The 16,483-nt window shown below is 40.2% G+C and overlaps 1 protein-coding gene across 3 annotated transcripts in view; it reads right to left on the minus strand.

Annotated features, from left to right (window-relative positions):
* LOC109624239 (RNA-binding Raly-like protein) overlaps positions 1–16,483 on the minus strand; it is a 53,754-nt gene that overhangs the window by 28,827 nt on the left and 8,444 nt on the right. For 2 of the 3 annotated variants that reach the window (XM_020078784.2, XM_069528804.1), the window contains exon 2: positions 15,434–15,506. In XM_020078784.2, the coding sequence (XP_019934343.2) occupies positions 15,434–15,506 (73 nt within the window). Of the gene's footprint in view, positions 1–15,433; positions 15,507–15,612; positions 15,644–16,483 lie in introns of those variants that run through there. The other variant, XM_020078785.2, reaches the window with a different exon arrangement.

The following is a 16,483-nucleotide window of genomic DNA, read 5'->3' on the forward strand; positions in this document are numbered from 1 at the left end:
GACCCGAAGCCGACTTGGTGCTTTGGCTCAGTCATGCGTTTCCAATGAGCTGTGTCGGCGCAAACCTTTAAAACATGACTATTGATCTGCAGGACAGCCCCGCTGTTCTGAGCTGAGATCACATTAACTCTTTTTGGCTCATGCTGCTGGTTTATCTGCTTGATTAGTTCACATATTATAGCTGCAGCTCCAGCTGACAGGACGCTCCTCGCTATGATTATGGGTTCATCACAGGCGATACAACTGACTTGAGTCTCCAAATCCCAGTTAGAAATTGTCCTTCAGCTGTTTTGGATCTCATATACATACAAACTATTTGCTCTCTTCAGTGGTGCGTTAAGGAAAATTAACTAACCCTCACTTATCCTCCTCATCACCAATGAAAGCTGCTGGAGCTCTTTTCCAAATTGGCTTATTTCAATTCCCCTGACCTAATTTCCTCCTGTTATAGGAATTCAGTGATGTTGTTTAATGTTGTGATCTTGTTGGACTTGGCACATTTAAAGTTATTGCATTACCAAGACCCATTTTCTCCAGCCAGTAAAAACAAAAAGCCTGGCATCCACAGATGTCATGGACAAAGTAATTGGACTTTTATCGAAAAAGGAAAAAAGCTCATGCCATCGTGCACTATTGAATGAAACCAGGATCAATAGATAGTGTAATGAAGTGATCATTTACTAACACAAACAAAGTGAACTCTGTGTGAGGTTACACAAATGCAGAGTAGATCCTGAAGTAGAATTCATTATCTGCGGACCATGAAACAAGCAAGCATCAGCAAAAGGCTGTTTGATTGTGATCCATCCAGCAGGGGCAGTGGTGAACAGGCCAACACTGTCTTTCCTAGAGCATGTTGACTATTCAGCAGCATAAGAGACAGTTATGGATAAAAGCATCCAAAAGGTAAAAACAATCAACAAGAATAAAAATATGTTATGAAGAGGCGGGACATAACTTGTGAATTCCATCGTGGAGATCACATGTTTTTACATCAACACCCTTTTCACCATAAGCTGTCAAATATTTCAGAGTTAACATCTTTTTTGAGATTTTTTTTTTTTCACTTTTTGCTTTACAAACATAATCATCACTCTCTTGCGTTGTGGTGTTAAATAATGCTCAGCACAGTGGGGCTGAACCTTGATCTGTTGGACATAAAATGGCATTAGTTTATCCTGCTAATTAGCACATGAGTTCTTGAGTTGTGGCCATAAACATGTTTTGTGAGGCCACAGTGACCTTTGACCTTTAACCACAAAATTCGTATCAGAATCAGAAGTACTTTATTAACCCCCTTAGGCAAATTCAAAAGCTTGTAACAGGCAGCACACGACTTTTGCGCATGCACGCTGATATCTGTCAGTATCAACTCAACTTTGAGTCCATGTCTCTGCCAAATTCCCTCAACAGAGAAATGTGTGTGCCAACATAATATCTTGTTATAATGACTGATTTTACTGTTTACTACTACCGTTACAGCCATTTTACATAGTTGCTTGTATCTGATGGGCTCATCACAGGTTTTGTATTTAAAATCTGCATCTGCAGAGAAATGAATTGTGTGTACTGTGTATATATTACTTGTTTCATCATATGTTGATATTTGGGCATATTTGCTCTTTTTCCTTTTTTCTTAATCCAGGTCTGGATCATTTCAATCATGTATCATTTGTGTGTTAGAAGTAACTCGTGCTGTGCCTGTTCTAGACATGCCTGTTTAAAATGGGCTTTTTGTTTGTCCTATGTTAATGCTCTTTAGAAACGTCAGAATGATCGCTTGTAATAATAGTGAGTCTTCCTCAAACAGTTCTACAATATACTTTCACTTTCTACTGTTTGACTGCTGGACGTTGTGTGTAGAGCTTTTTCTGAACAGTCTATGATGTGGAGGGAAGTTTGTGTTTATCCTACCTGGTTTATGTGCAGTGAAGACTTTATGTTTGATGTTTTCATCAAATGAAAACTGAATTAGCTTTTATACAACACTATAATATTTTGAAAAATGTATTTACCTGGTGTTATGTTTCATATATTGCATGTGCATTATTTCATAGGTTTCTTAAGTAATCGACTAAATCTTCAGACTGAACTCTTAAAATAAAAGTTATGTAATTCAGATCAGGAAGTGATTTTATGAATTTTGTTGCCGTAAAGGGGGTCAACGCCCATGAATGTCTGTCAGTCTGATATGGTGAAATAAAAATAATAAGATTATCAATCTCTGGTGGCAATTTTGATCAGTGCTTTGACCCAGTTGCCAACCACTGCAGCAGTTTATCTAAGGTCTGGCAGATTAAGGCCCCTGTCAAATATTATTTGGAAGATAAGTTCAATACATGGACAAATTATTGTCCAAATAGCAACAAATTTGACACGGCACTTTCCTGGCCCTTTAACAATACACATGTCAGGTGTGAACCAATAAGATGAGCGGTTCTCAAGATATGCAGACGAGAACTCGCACTGCTCTCTGTATCCAGTATTTAGAGGATTAGCCCTGTCAGGCAATCAGTCAGCAAGCCAGCACCCCACTCAGACTTCACCTGTCAGCCAGCACCTTACTCTACCACTTTCTTTCATTAAAATACAGACTAATTGTACCTTGTTACTGGTAGATTTTTGATTCTGCCTTGCATGAGACAAATGCATTTAGAATAGCCTGCAAATTATTTTAGGCATGGCTGTTATCCCTTTAAGGAATTTAGAAACACTAGGGTTCAAGAAATGGAGCTCGTTAGGGGGGGGGGGGGGTTCAGATGTTCTGATGATCTCCTTAAGTTAAGGGTGTCATATGTCATTTTGAAGTGCAGAGATAAAATGAAAATATCTCTAAAACCAAGTCAGTGGGCTGCAGCTTAACATGTGACAATGAATGATTCACACAGCATACTGGAAATGCAGAAGACACCATCTGCTTCACTTTGATTTTGAGTTTGAGTTAGATAAATGTGTCTCACATAACATGGATAGAATAAGATAAGATAATTCTGGATGGTTTTTTGTGTCCACTGTAATAACCACATAAAGCTACATTACCTATAAAGTAGGCCTCAATTGTTGGAATGTGAATAGGTTGGTTTAGTTTACTGTGTGGATCATACAAAGGCAAATTAATATTAAATACATATTTACCCTCAAAATGAGTGGGGTTGAAGTACAAGGTTATAAAATTAAAATAAATAAAATGAAAACAGTCAAATTTCTATTTCGGTACAGTACACAAGGACAGTAACCTTCACCCACTGCTGCTGTGAAGTTATGTCAAAATTGTGCTCCTAATTGCAGTGAAGATGCCATTTGAGGTGTTAATTAGGCTTTTAACTTGCTCTGCGCTGTACTGCTTCCAACCTTAATGGAGTTATTAGAGAACTCAGAGGCTGTTCTCCTGATGGGAATAATTACACAGCAGCGAGGAACGTCAATAAACACTGCAGACAAGCACATTTAGAGAGAGCGCTTGTGGAGGAAGGGAGAAATCAATGATCTGTTTGAATGGCCTTTTTCTATTTTATTTTGCAGCAAGTTATACCAGAAGTCAGCTGAAGCAGGAGAGTCATCTCAGTGGCGATAAACTGGCGATAGATGAAGCATAACAAGGTGTGAGACAAAAAAGTGGAGGTGAGCAGCTGAACTGAGCCCTCTCTGACGCTGCCCTGGAAGCAGCAAGGGAATGATGAGGAATTTGCATTTATATAGCCACTACTTACTGCTCTCTCTCTCCAACACTAATGATAGCATTCAGCATCAATAACCCCCCACCTGCACCCTCACACACCAGACAGCAAAGGGAGTGTGTGTGTGCCTCTGTGTTTATACATATTCATGGCCTCCTGGGTGTGTGTGTGTGTGTGGCAGGTGAGTCCACACTGAGTGGTTTGATTTTGTCATCTATGCAAGCATACACACACACACACACAAACACACGCACACACACTGCACCGCCACATCCATTAATTCTGATTTACCGCTCACCCTCACCAGCCTGCAGTGTCATAAATCAACGGCAGTGTACTGTAGCGTGCCGTGGTGAGAAGGAGGTTAATGGGCCGTTCAGCCGGGTTCTTGCCACCTCAGCTTGCTCGGACCGAAGGGTGGCTCAGGAGGTAACGGCTTTCTGCAGTGACCTCAGTCCGCCACAAGCTCTCAGGTCAACATGAGGTCAATCAGTCAAGGTGGAGCCGGGGGGGTGGAGATGGGAAATGATGCGGCTGTTATGAATCTTGAGAGGGTTACTGTAATTAACTAGTGTCTGAAGACTTTTAATATATTTTTATATATATTAATATGAATCCAGTGCCTGTTCTAAACCTGCCTGTTAGTAATGGGCTGTTCTCTTGTCCTGTGTTCTGGAGCTACTTGAGAATTCTACCATGTCATTAGTGAGTCCAGTTCTACAATATACTGTCACTTTTCATTGTTTGTGGGCTGGATGTTGTGTGCAGAGCTTTTTATCAACGGTCTATGATGCAGAGTGAAGATAGAAAACTTTGTGTTCATCATACCTGGTTTATCTACAACTACTAAATTTAACAGACAATGTTTTTTCATTAAGTGAAATTCAATTTGCTTTATTACTGTTGATGTGTGGTTTATATATAAGTTTGAATGATTTACTGAACTGGTGTTGTTTTTTCATTCTTTGCACGTCAGCTATTTCAGAGATCTGTTACGCAGCTAACACAATCTTTAGACCCAAATTCACAACTTTCCAAAATAAAAGCTCTATAATTCAGCTCAATATAAAGCATTTTACCAACAAAAGAAACGTTATGATTTTACTTTAAAGACAACTTGCTAAAGAGGAAGTCATTCGGATGTTATTGCCATGATGGATATAAGCATGCACCAATGGCACCAATTACACCCATGAATGTCTGGGTCAGTGCAATATAGTAAAATAAAAATACTCCAATCATTATTGTTCACAGGCTGCCAGTGAAGTTTAACAGAAGTCTAACTCGGTCCGCGGACTGAAGGTACACTTACTGCTACAGAACACAGTTCACTTGTTGATACAATTTTTATTCAAAATGAACAGTTCAGGAGATATATGTTCGACAGACTGGAATTAACAAGGTCTATGGATGGAAACAAGCTACCCCGACAAATACTTGCACTGCCTGATTAAAGTCTCTCTTGTGCTGACAAAGAAGGAATTTTATTTTGTTGATAGAGTTTCCATTTTCTCATGGTGATTTTTCAAAGAGATTAAATGAGATTGAGTGAGTGAGTGGTGTACATAAAGGCTATAACCAAGAAGTTACTTTGGATCCCCCTGGTTTACAAGTAAAAATCCCATTCATGTTTCCCTTGGACAATATTAGATGAGTCAAAAGCACTGGATATGTTAAACTGCACAACACCTGTCTCTCCTAAAAAGAGTAAAGAAGAAGGCATGTGGACATAAATAACTCCAAAGTACAAGTCCCCAGGTGTACTTCAGCAAAGAAACCTCCAGTTAGTCATCAAGCTTAAATTTTTATAACGTGAAGATGAAAACTGAGAAACCTTAAAATACTAGCAGCTTAAATCTACTCACTTTTAAATCCTGGGTCATTTTTAAAGAAACACATTATGCATAATGGATATAGAGCTGTGTAGCAGTACAATGTCAATCTACTTTAGCTGCAGTAAACACTACATCACAAACTGTCATCTTCTGCAGAACAGGAACGTCTGGGAAACGTTACAGCAGTTTTACTTTGCACCAAATAAGAGCGAATCAGCAAGAGCATGGTGCTTCTGCTGGTCAACCTGCACTATTATCTTAAATATATTCAAATTGCATGTTTTGTCTGCATGTAAACACATTCAGTCATTTCAGAGTTGATGAGGTGAAACACGGGAAACAGCAGCCGCCATCACAGCTCCATCAAAGGCGACATTTAAATTTAAACAAGGGGGTTATCTTCCCTGTGTGTGTGTGTGTGTGTGAGTGTGCGTGCGGGTGCGTGTGTGATGGGTAAAATGGTTTTGATTTTTTTTGGTGGGGTTTGCAGCCTCTTTATCGAGCTGTTATTTTTCTCCTCAAAGGAAACGCTGATTCATCTCTTTCCACTCAACACTCATCTCAGCAGGGCAATCGAGGGACAAGAACTCATAATTACAATGTTGTGCATAGTGCACTCTCGCTCCATCTCCATTTCTCTCTCTACCCCTCCATCAATACTTTATCTTGTCTCTTGTCCTCTGTCTCTCCTTTGATTTTTGCTGCATTTGCTCGGTTGATGTGAAGTTAATCAGGAGGTTGTAAAAACAAAGTATTTGCAGTCAGGGACTCCACCTCTACAAACCCACAGATCAATGTGTATCAGTGAATCAGTACCAACTGAAGCCTGGTGAGCCTTCTCATCAGTTAATTACACATAGATCATAGGTTCAGCGGGAAACCGCAGGCCTCCCAGCATGCCTTGTGTGTCGGAGCGGAGGGGGGCTTTTGTGATTTAGCTTGTTGTGAGACCTAAGCAAAAGTAACTGAAGCTGTAGTTGTATGGGAAGGTCTCTCAATCAAAGGGCTTCTTTATACTTCATCCATAGGATTATATTCTGATTGAAAATGCTTCAACTCTGCTGCGTCTATGCCTCCACTATTTTTAGAGCCATAAAAACAGATACATTTGGAAATAGCCCTGTTTGAGATTGAAAATCTAGGGCTGTGTTTAGTCTGGACAAGCACAAATGCACATTTTTGGAAACAATGATGTAGACAATCACAACCGCTGGTGATTAGGTCTTTTTAGTCACAACATAGCCTTCACTAATTCATCAGCCTCATCTCCGATGACCCCCATATGGGGGGGAAAGCAACCGGCATCAAACTGAGCTATCAGTGTTATTTATTTTAACTATATTTATTATCAATATAAGTTCTAGATATCTGAAAATATATATAATATGTATTCAAACTTGGAATTATGATAAAATGAATTACAGGTATATGTAAATGAATTAATGGTAATGTAATGAAAGTGAATAAATTACATTTGAAATTGAAATGCTTGGATGCGCTGCATTATTTTAAGTATGAATCAAAAGCACACAGCTTCAGTTTGCTAGCAGGGGTCTGTATGCAACCCTGCCAGGATGCTATGTTACTGCATCTACCTCCTACATATATACATACATATATATATATATATATATCATGTGCAATATTTATATTAAATCTTTAGGTGTGTGTGCAAGACTTTATGAATTATTATATCCAATGTATATTTTCCACTTCCCATGTGCAATATCACTGTGAATTTCCGGTATCTTTGTGTTTACATCAAGTTTACATTTTTCTTTATATTTCTGTCTATATATGTATATTTTTATTCTTATTTTATTTTTATATTTTTATTTTCTCTATCTTAATGCCCTTCTGCTGCTGTAATGTTGAAATTTCCCCAGTGTGGGATGAATAAAGTCTATCTTATCTTATCTTAGAGGAGCAGTTTAGTTCAGAAACGTCGCTGCTATATGTGGGTTCGATCAAGTACACTGTGTGTCTTCAAAGGGGGGGGGTGTGATATTATATTATGTGTAGGGATTATCATGCAAAGAAAGGGTTTTTTAAGGTTGAAGAAATGAGCATAATACATTGAAAGGATATCAAACTAAGATATTACAATCATTATCGTAATTTGTTGATCCGTATTAATGGAGAAATACTACATTTGTGGGTCTCTCTCCCAGCTTGCCAGTGATTCGCAAGGCATTCTGGAAAATTTCCAGACCCCTTGGTGTCAAATGAGAGTCGGAAAAATCTTCGTTTCAAGAGCTCCAATTCCTCACATTTGGCCCTACCCCTCCATCCCATCATGAAACTACCATAGACTGCAAGATGAACCATTAAAATTAATTCTACATTTTAAAGGAAGAAACTATTTCACAAAATTTGAGCAACAGCTGATCCAAGTGATGTAAGCATCAGGAATCAGATTAGGATCAACTATTAGTCTTATCAGACAGTTGTGACATTGCAGAAGACGATAGTAGCACCTGAGATGCAGCATGACTCCCAAATAGTTTTTATGTCTTTAAAAATGAAATGTGTGTCATCTTCATGAAGCAAAAGTGTCACTTCTCCTAGAAAAATGACAGCCCTACCCAAACAGTTGTGCAGAAACAGGGTTTGTATCACCCACTGGCTATCAGGGAGTGAGAGCTTAAAGGGATGAAACCTTATGTTAATAAAATACTGTACATACACAGGTTTTTAAACGCAGGTAAACCAGTTAAAAAGTTGACTCCTTTCCCATTGCCAATTGGGAGTATCATTCCGTTGGTGCGTCATGTTGAATGCACTGCCATCTAGAGACACCTTATCAGCCAATCTTCTTTTTTTCCACTATCAATGATCAAAACAATTAAAACATCTTGGAGTCTGGGGGGGGAGGCTTTGAGCCCGTCACATTAATGCTGCAGGGGAGACGGAGTGTTTTTCTCAAACACTGTGCAGCTTCACTGCACCGGTGCAGTGAAATAACAACAAAGTGTGGCACACACCCACACAGTTCTGTTTCTGTCACTTCAGAGCAGAGCTCAGTCACTGTCTGAAGCTCAGAGTCAGACTGGAGCACTGAGATGCGTATGCTGCTTTAAACAGCTTCTCCTTATAACATGAAAGGACATCTGTGCTGAGAGAAGTGACTTAAAATGCAGGACAGAGCGAGCGGAGGCTCTCTGAGGGCTACAGTGTGAGAGTGGAAGCAGTTGGGGATCGGGCACAGAGCAGACAATCAAAGAGTAAGAGATGACATGACGGTATCCAGATATTTGTCCAATGGTAGTCACAGGGTCACAGTGCAGGAGATTCTTTGATATACAGAATGTGCCGTGCTGCAAGAAACTCATCACAATTTCTAAGGAAGCAGGAAGTGTAAAAATATTTGATCAAAAAAACACCAATCGTACACTGAACTCAGAAACTGAATTCTGACGAGTCAAAACTTCCACAGACCTTAAAGCTAAAAAGTCTGGAAAGTTTGAGCTTTTTAACCTTTAACAGGTAAATGGACTGCATTTATGCAACACCTTTCCTGTGCTAGCCAACACTTAAAGCGCTTCACAGTACAAGACCCACTAACACATTCATGCACAGCTACCAGGAGCACTTGGAGTTCAGTATCTTGCCCAAGGACACTTCATACTACAGACTAGAGGTGCCAGGGATTGAACCAGAAACCTTCTTGTTAGTAGATGACCTTCTCAACCTCCTGAACCACTGCCACCATTCTGCCAAGAGACACTTTGGCATCAAGTCATAATTATAGTACTTTAGGTGTATTTTGTTCCGTAGGTTTGTACTTGTGGCTGTTGTTGTGTTTTATGTTATTTCTACTGGCACACTTTTGTTTGTTTCGTATTCTTATTCGTTACCCTTTTTCAGCAGTATTGGACTCTTGTATTTTCAAGTTGTGGTATTCTCAGCAGTGACACCAGATACAACAAGGTTTTTTCCACATATTACCTTTTTATGGCAAAAAATAAAAAGTAGCATCTGTAAAATGTTTGTGTCTTTGTCGTAATGGTTCAATTCGAGTTTTAATTCAGAGGAAGTCGGTGATGAATATAAGGGTTGAAAAAGAAGATTTTGTAAATATATTGTTATTTTCACTATTGTCAACAATAAGGGGGAGGTCTAGAAACAGGTTAAACATACTCATACTGTGCTGTTATTCAGATGTCAAATAACAACATAACAACATCATCTGAGCTGACAGGGAGAAAACCTGTTCAACCTTTAAGGTGCTGTATGTATTTGCTATTGCAACACAGCCAGTGAACCAGCAGGCCAATCTCTTCACTTTCAGATATCGAGTCCCTGTAGTGTCCAGTCTGTCCTGAAGAAGTAGCCTTGCTCAGAGGGTCAATCGGACCTCTTTTCTTATCAACACAATGATGGCTGAAGCTCTTGACATGGGACCACCTTCTCCCACCAAGAAACCGAGTTCACCAGCGGCAGAAAAGTTACTAATACCTTTATAATTTCTGCAGGATGGAAAAGAAACACCACTGCTCCAATAAAACAAAACAACATATCTCTGTTTCAGTTTTAGGGTAAGCTGTTTTAATCACAAGAATCCTACTACAGCAGTGACCCTCAAATTAAAAAAAGTTAGCCATATCTCATATGAACAACACAGCGAGACATTCTCCACTCAGACATGTTCACAACAACACAGAAATCTCTGCAGGATTCGGGTGAGGGGCGACGCATCAGACAGGGGGAGGATGTAACATGTTAATTCTGCTGCAGAGATTCTGTTTTTGCTGACACCGGCATTATAGGCCATTATCACCCAAAGCTCCCTTGACATCTTTGTCAGTGTCCTCTACGTGTGTGGCATCAAATAAAACATTAAACATGTATAGTCATGTTTGGTATTTTATCTATATTTATATAATAATTGTATGTATACCAAACATAATGTGAAATAATGCTATACTGGAAATTATAAGGTTCAAGGTTTAATCTAAGTTATATACAGGCACACATACCAGTCTTGGGTCAGTGTTCAGGTGGAGGGGTGGAGGGGTGGAGGGGTGGAGCAGCAGACAGAGGAAGGACATAATGTATTCATTCTGCTGTGGAGATCACGTGTTTTGTTAACAACACATCCACACCGGTGTCCGCCCTCATCACCAAAGGTTCCAAAATCTCATTGTCTTTCCAAGTTGGCATCTTCGTCAGGATCTTACCTGCATGACTTCTGTTTTTCATGCTGAGATTTTATTCTTTTGTCCGTAGATGCACTCTATGAATGTGTGTGTGAATTGGTAACAGTAACTGGTAATGTCAACACACTGTACTGTTCAGTGCTTTGAGTGATCATCAAGACTAGAGCATTTTATAAGTACAAACCATTTAACATGTAAGTAAACATTAGGCATTGCAAAACTAATGGAGCAGTTGAACATACTCAATGTACTGGTGGAGCTTAAACAGCTGTTTAAGCTCCACCAGTACATTACCCTGAGGAGTTAGCTGACTCCTCAGGGTAATAACACAGCCAGAGGGACTAAAAGGAACTATCCTAACCTGAGCACCTTTAAGTTGGAAAGGCCAAAAACAGACTATTAACTTTGATTAAACTTTGGACAATATGTTGCAACTTTTCCCTGTTTAAGTGTCCTTTGCTACTGGTGAAAACTTTTGTCATTGATGAATGGTGGATGTTCACTGAGCTCCTGTTTTTATCTCAAGCAACTGCTCAGCTGCTCAGAGCAGGTTTGGTGTCATTAGTTTTGATTGGGACACAGAGAAGGAGGTTGGATCCATCTGGAACACAACCTGGTGTGTTCAAACAGGAAAATATTACATGAATCACACACACACACACACACAATATTGTAATTGAGGCCAAAGAACTCTATTGTTAAGATAAGCTGTAGGCAAAAACTGTTCCGCTGAGTAGTGCATCAGTGGCCACTGCCAACTCCTACAACAACATGGGTGGAGGTTAATGATGATGATAGAATGGATCATCTTGTTTGGTTTATAATTAGAAATGAGCTATTTGGGCTGAAGTAGGTTAGAAGTGGATTCATAGGAATCCCATTTCCTGGGATTTCACCCTATAATGACTACAGTAAAGACAGGATTATGTTTACATTCTACATCAAAAAATGTGAATGTTGACTTTTACAAGTTGTTTTCTTTTTATATTTGTCTAGAATTATTTTTTTTCCTTTTCAGTACATGCATCAGCCGATATATCAGAATCAAATTTATTTTACTCCCCAATAATCTCTTGTACTCACTATGTAAAGGGTCACTCCTCTAAAATCTAACCCAAATTAATTCCACAGGCCCAAACAACACAAGCAAAAAAAAACAGTCTTACAAAAGTTGGAAAAAATAAATAAATAAAATTTGCCCATATCTGAATGACACAAAGCAGAAATGTTACTTATTCCATGTGTGAAAGGGATATGTAATACTCTAACATCTTTTGCCTCCTTCTCCTCTTCACACAAAGGCACGAGGAAGGCACGTGTGTTCAGCTGAACACACAAAACATTTGGTTGTTGGTTGCAGAATTGTCGCAGATTGCCTGAACAATATATAATTTCCTATGCACGTAAATTGTTGTATCACTGGAAAATGCAAAACATAACAGCACAAACGCCGTTAGCAGAGACAACAGTGTCAGCAATGCTTGTAATTAATTATCCATGTTGTGTTCTTCACGTGTAGATAAGGCTAATGTCAGTTGTTTTATTCTAGAGGAGAGTCATGTGATATGGATTCTAACAAATCAGCAAAGGTTACTTCATGACCAAAAAGATTGTCTATGTCATTGTTTCCAAATATCTCTGTTTCTGTTGTTGTATTCTGAACTGTGACCCCAGAGTTTTCAGGCTAAACGGAAACAGCAGAGTCTCTTAACTTCTCAGTTTGAGTGGTTCTAAAACTCAGCAGTAGTGTGGATGCCAGGCATATCAGGAGAGTTGATGTATTTTCAAACTAATAATTTAACTTCAGTTCGGAAGCTGGACCACACCTCGGCCATTCCTCTATTTACCCAGCCTCCTTCTTAATTTCCCACTTGTCTATCCTTTCCTCCTTCCCTCCACATTCCCCAACACCAACCATCCAGCCACCTCTATCACTCAGCCGACCCTCTCCCGTCTCTCCCACATGACGTCAACTGATCCTATCCAGTAACTATGTAGATCTAGGGGAGCTACTTCAACAATCCATCATTGACACTATAGGCAGCTCAGGGAAATGCAGACCAATCCCGGTTCCGTGCACTCCCTCACCCTGATGATGTCCAACTTTTCACGGACACAGCTCCTTCCACAGGTTCTTCGGCTATTGCAGAGGAAGATGGTTCGCCTCTGCTTAGCCGCAGAGCTCAAATCTCTTGGTTCAGACTCCTTCATCTGTGCTTCATGAAAATATATCCCATAATTATAGCTGCCATTCTTTGGGAGCACAAATGGTCCAGGAAGTCTATACTCATCCACACCAATAACACCGCAGACGTAGAGATTCTTATGCAATTCCTGCACTGACTCACATTAATCTCAGCCCAACACCAGTTCATCCTTAGCCCACATCCCAGGTTACCCGAACAACATCGCAGATTCACTTTTTTGGTTCTAATTTCAGCAAATCAGTCTCTTGGCCCCAGAATTGGAAACCTACCCCATACCAGTCCCACCATTTTCAGCCATGATTATCAACTAAGTCCACACTTGGAAATCCTCGTTCACACCTCACAAGAGGCCATCCTGAACAGCCTCGCCTCAAGCACTCTCTCAGCCTGCCCTACTGGAATTTCACGCCTCATACCACCTTCTCTTCCCATCTCTCGACCCCATGTCTATATACAGTTTAATTACCCATTCTCAGTTTATTTAAAAAATCTGGTCCTCCACCATCCAGGTCCTTGGCCGCTGGTCACCACAAGCATTTCATTCCTACATCCACAAAAACCTCAACGATATCAGTCAAGCCCAAACTCAACTGAGCTAAATTTAAATCTGAGTTTTTGGGGGTTAGACATGCAGGTTGGGCTGAAATGTGCCCAGGATGGAACCCCCACACTGAGTCTCCATGTGCCCAGTCCAAAGTCATATCCTCCCAGACCCGCCTGACAGAGACATCCACAAGATCCTATACTTTCCATTCTAACGATACACTGTCGTCCAAAAAACGTAGAACTGTAAAGAACTAAGACTCAGTTGCTGTATTACTTCACTGCAGTTCCAAGGTGGAAACATTGAGCCACGGCATGATTATTACTGAACATGATGATGTTATATAGCATATAAATAAACACCATACGCACAACAAAATTGCTGCAATGAAAGCAAGAACCCCACATGCAGGTTACAGTCTTGTCAAAGGAATTTTGCAATCTTAGGGCCATCGTGTTCAGTGGCACAGAATTAAAGGTTCGACGCACAGAATCAACTCTGTTGATGTTCTGTCCCGAGTAACATGCATGGGGCGCACAGTGAGACAAATTTATTCTGTCCAGAGTCCACTGTCACAGGTCCACATAGACACGAATCACTAACTAGTAAGGTTTGTGTGATATGGCATGCATGAGTAGTAGTAGCCATTAAACTTAAAGAGAAAATGCATGTTTGAAATATTGAAAACTCTTGTTTTCTCCTAACTCTATGGTGAAGCTGCAGAAAATCTTTGCTGCAGATGCGTCCAGTTAGGTCACAGTTCTGACATCTAGTGGCAGTTCTTAATAGAAGTGCACTCGACACACAGGGCGAGAAGTCTCTTTTCAAAGTGAGTGTGCAAATGGAGACATCGATGTGTACCTCATGTCTGTGCTCAATCACAACTTTTGTGCTGATGATAACAGTTTTATTTGCCACAAGGTCCTTGTGCTTGTTTATTTTCTGTGTGCGATTTCATAATAAATAAGCAAACAACATAAAATTTGACTAATTCAGAATCAAACTAACGCACACAAATACAAAAACAACAAAAACAGCAAAAATAGAATCAAGCCAAATCGACCTTAAACTTGTAAAGCACATCTGAAGAAGACAAGAAAACAACACATTGTAACAAATGCAACCACAAATGACTAAAACACAATCATCAGATTAGTACATTTGCCAAACTGTATGGCATTGTTGCTTTTCAGATGATGAACATTACAGATTCCCACTGATTTTTCATTCTAAAATCCACAACCATCCTCTGTCCAGACTGTGAACTCTGACCCTGCCTCAGTTTCTCCCAATAGTTGCGATCTGAGAATTAAAGCTTATTTGAGCCAGCTGTCTCTCAGCGCTGAGTGAATTTTGTAAAAAAGTCTAAGCAGCGTTGGTCCATGCTGAGTGAACTGTTTTCACTGGATCTCTCCACAGAGCTGGCTGTGCAACTGCCTGGCTGTAAATCCCAGCTCTGGCCGGCACAGACTCGTGTTCACTTTAATCCGTCCAGCGGCGGGCGGCGATGGGATTTGTACGACGGTTTGGCTTCAGTTTCCATGTAAACAGAAATTGAGGTTAATGCTGGGGACGGCTGGACCGTCACTCACTGTCAGCTTCACATCAAATACCAACAGCAGAACCACCACTGAAGCTACTCACCACCTGCACAATTCTACTTCTACCACTGCTTGTGTTCTCTTATTAACTTAACACTAGATGAGCATCTAAAACACTACTGTTTTAATCACGCAGTAACTATTACAAAGTAGAAGCTTTTGTGTTTGTGAACTGTGTAGATGGTTATTTTGCCAATTTATGTGCAAACACACACACACACAAAAACACACACACACACCAACGACAATTACGATACACCCGCAACCCAAAAAGCCAGGTGTTTGAAAAAAGAAGGTTGTTGACTTGAAGGCCAGTGGCAAAAGTGGTGCGTGTGTTAATGTTAATAAATAAAAATAACATTGTGAACATATAGACAGATGAGACGTTCAGTGTACAGATGCTCACTCACCTGTTAGAGGCACTGCTTCCTCTCTTGGCTGACGTGCTGCGACCGGCTCTCTGCTCGGTGTTCATTCCAGTTTCTGAAAAACAAACCGTCAATTCAGGTTAGACACTGATTGCTGCTGGGTGTCTCACTCCTGACCGGAGGGAGACAGCAATGAAGGTGGACAAGTAACACTGTCTCACCCTGCTACAGGCTCTCTCACACACACACACACACTAAAAAAAACAACTGCCATACACACCCACAACACAAACTGAAATAGAGGCTACAGCACAGCATGTTGCACACACACACACACACACATTCACACACAGACCCAGCGGGCTCAGCCGGCCTCTTTAACAAGCAGCCTCAGAATCTAATTGGCCTCCATCTGTCAGACCTGAGTTAATTCTCTCTCACACTCATGTTGCTTTGCTCGATGCAACAACACAACATACCTGTCTATGAGCCTGAGAGACGGACAGGGTTTCCACGCCAGAGTTCTGAGATTCATTTTAGAAAATGCTGATGACTCCTGGCAAGTGACCACTGGACCGTTTGTGTGCTCTCTTTATTAGCCCCAAACAGCCAGCGGACAAGTGCGGACATTAGTTGTAAGAAAACTAAAAATGGACTCAAAAGTTGTGAGATGGTGATGTGCCTGTGCTCCGTGAGCACATCGACACAAGCATAGAAAAGTAAAATTATGCTGTTATGATTAAGCAGGTTATGCACTGTAATGTCTGATATTTTGGCGTGAACATTTTTCTATAATGTTAGGGATCTGTAGCATCTCGTCAAGTTCTGCAAATTTTCCCATTTCTGTTTTATTTTGTCATTACTAACATTTCCTGTCTTTTCAGTTCCTGAGTCCAGGGCTGCGTTCAGCCTGGACAAGACATAGCAACATGTTTATTTAAATGTAAACAGCAGTGCAATGAACCTCTTGTTGTGATACGCAAGCATTGCTAGAATTGTTAGAATTTGGAGGTGGATAAAATTGGTTTATATGTGTTTAATACTTCATAATGGATGTTACAGTATGTGCCTTTGGTAATAAAATAAGATAAA

This window comes from Paralichthys olivaceus, chromosome 7 (assembly GCF_024713975.1).
Source record: "Paralichthys olivaceus isolate ysfri-2021 chromosome 7, ASM2471397v2, whole genome shotgun sequence".
Lineage (NCBI taxonomy): Eukaryota > Metazoa > Chordata > Actinopteri > Pleuronectiformes > Paralichthyidae > Paralichthys > Paralichthys olivaceus.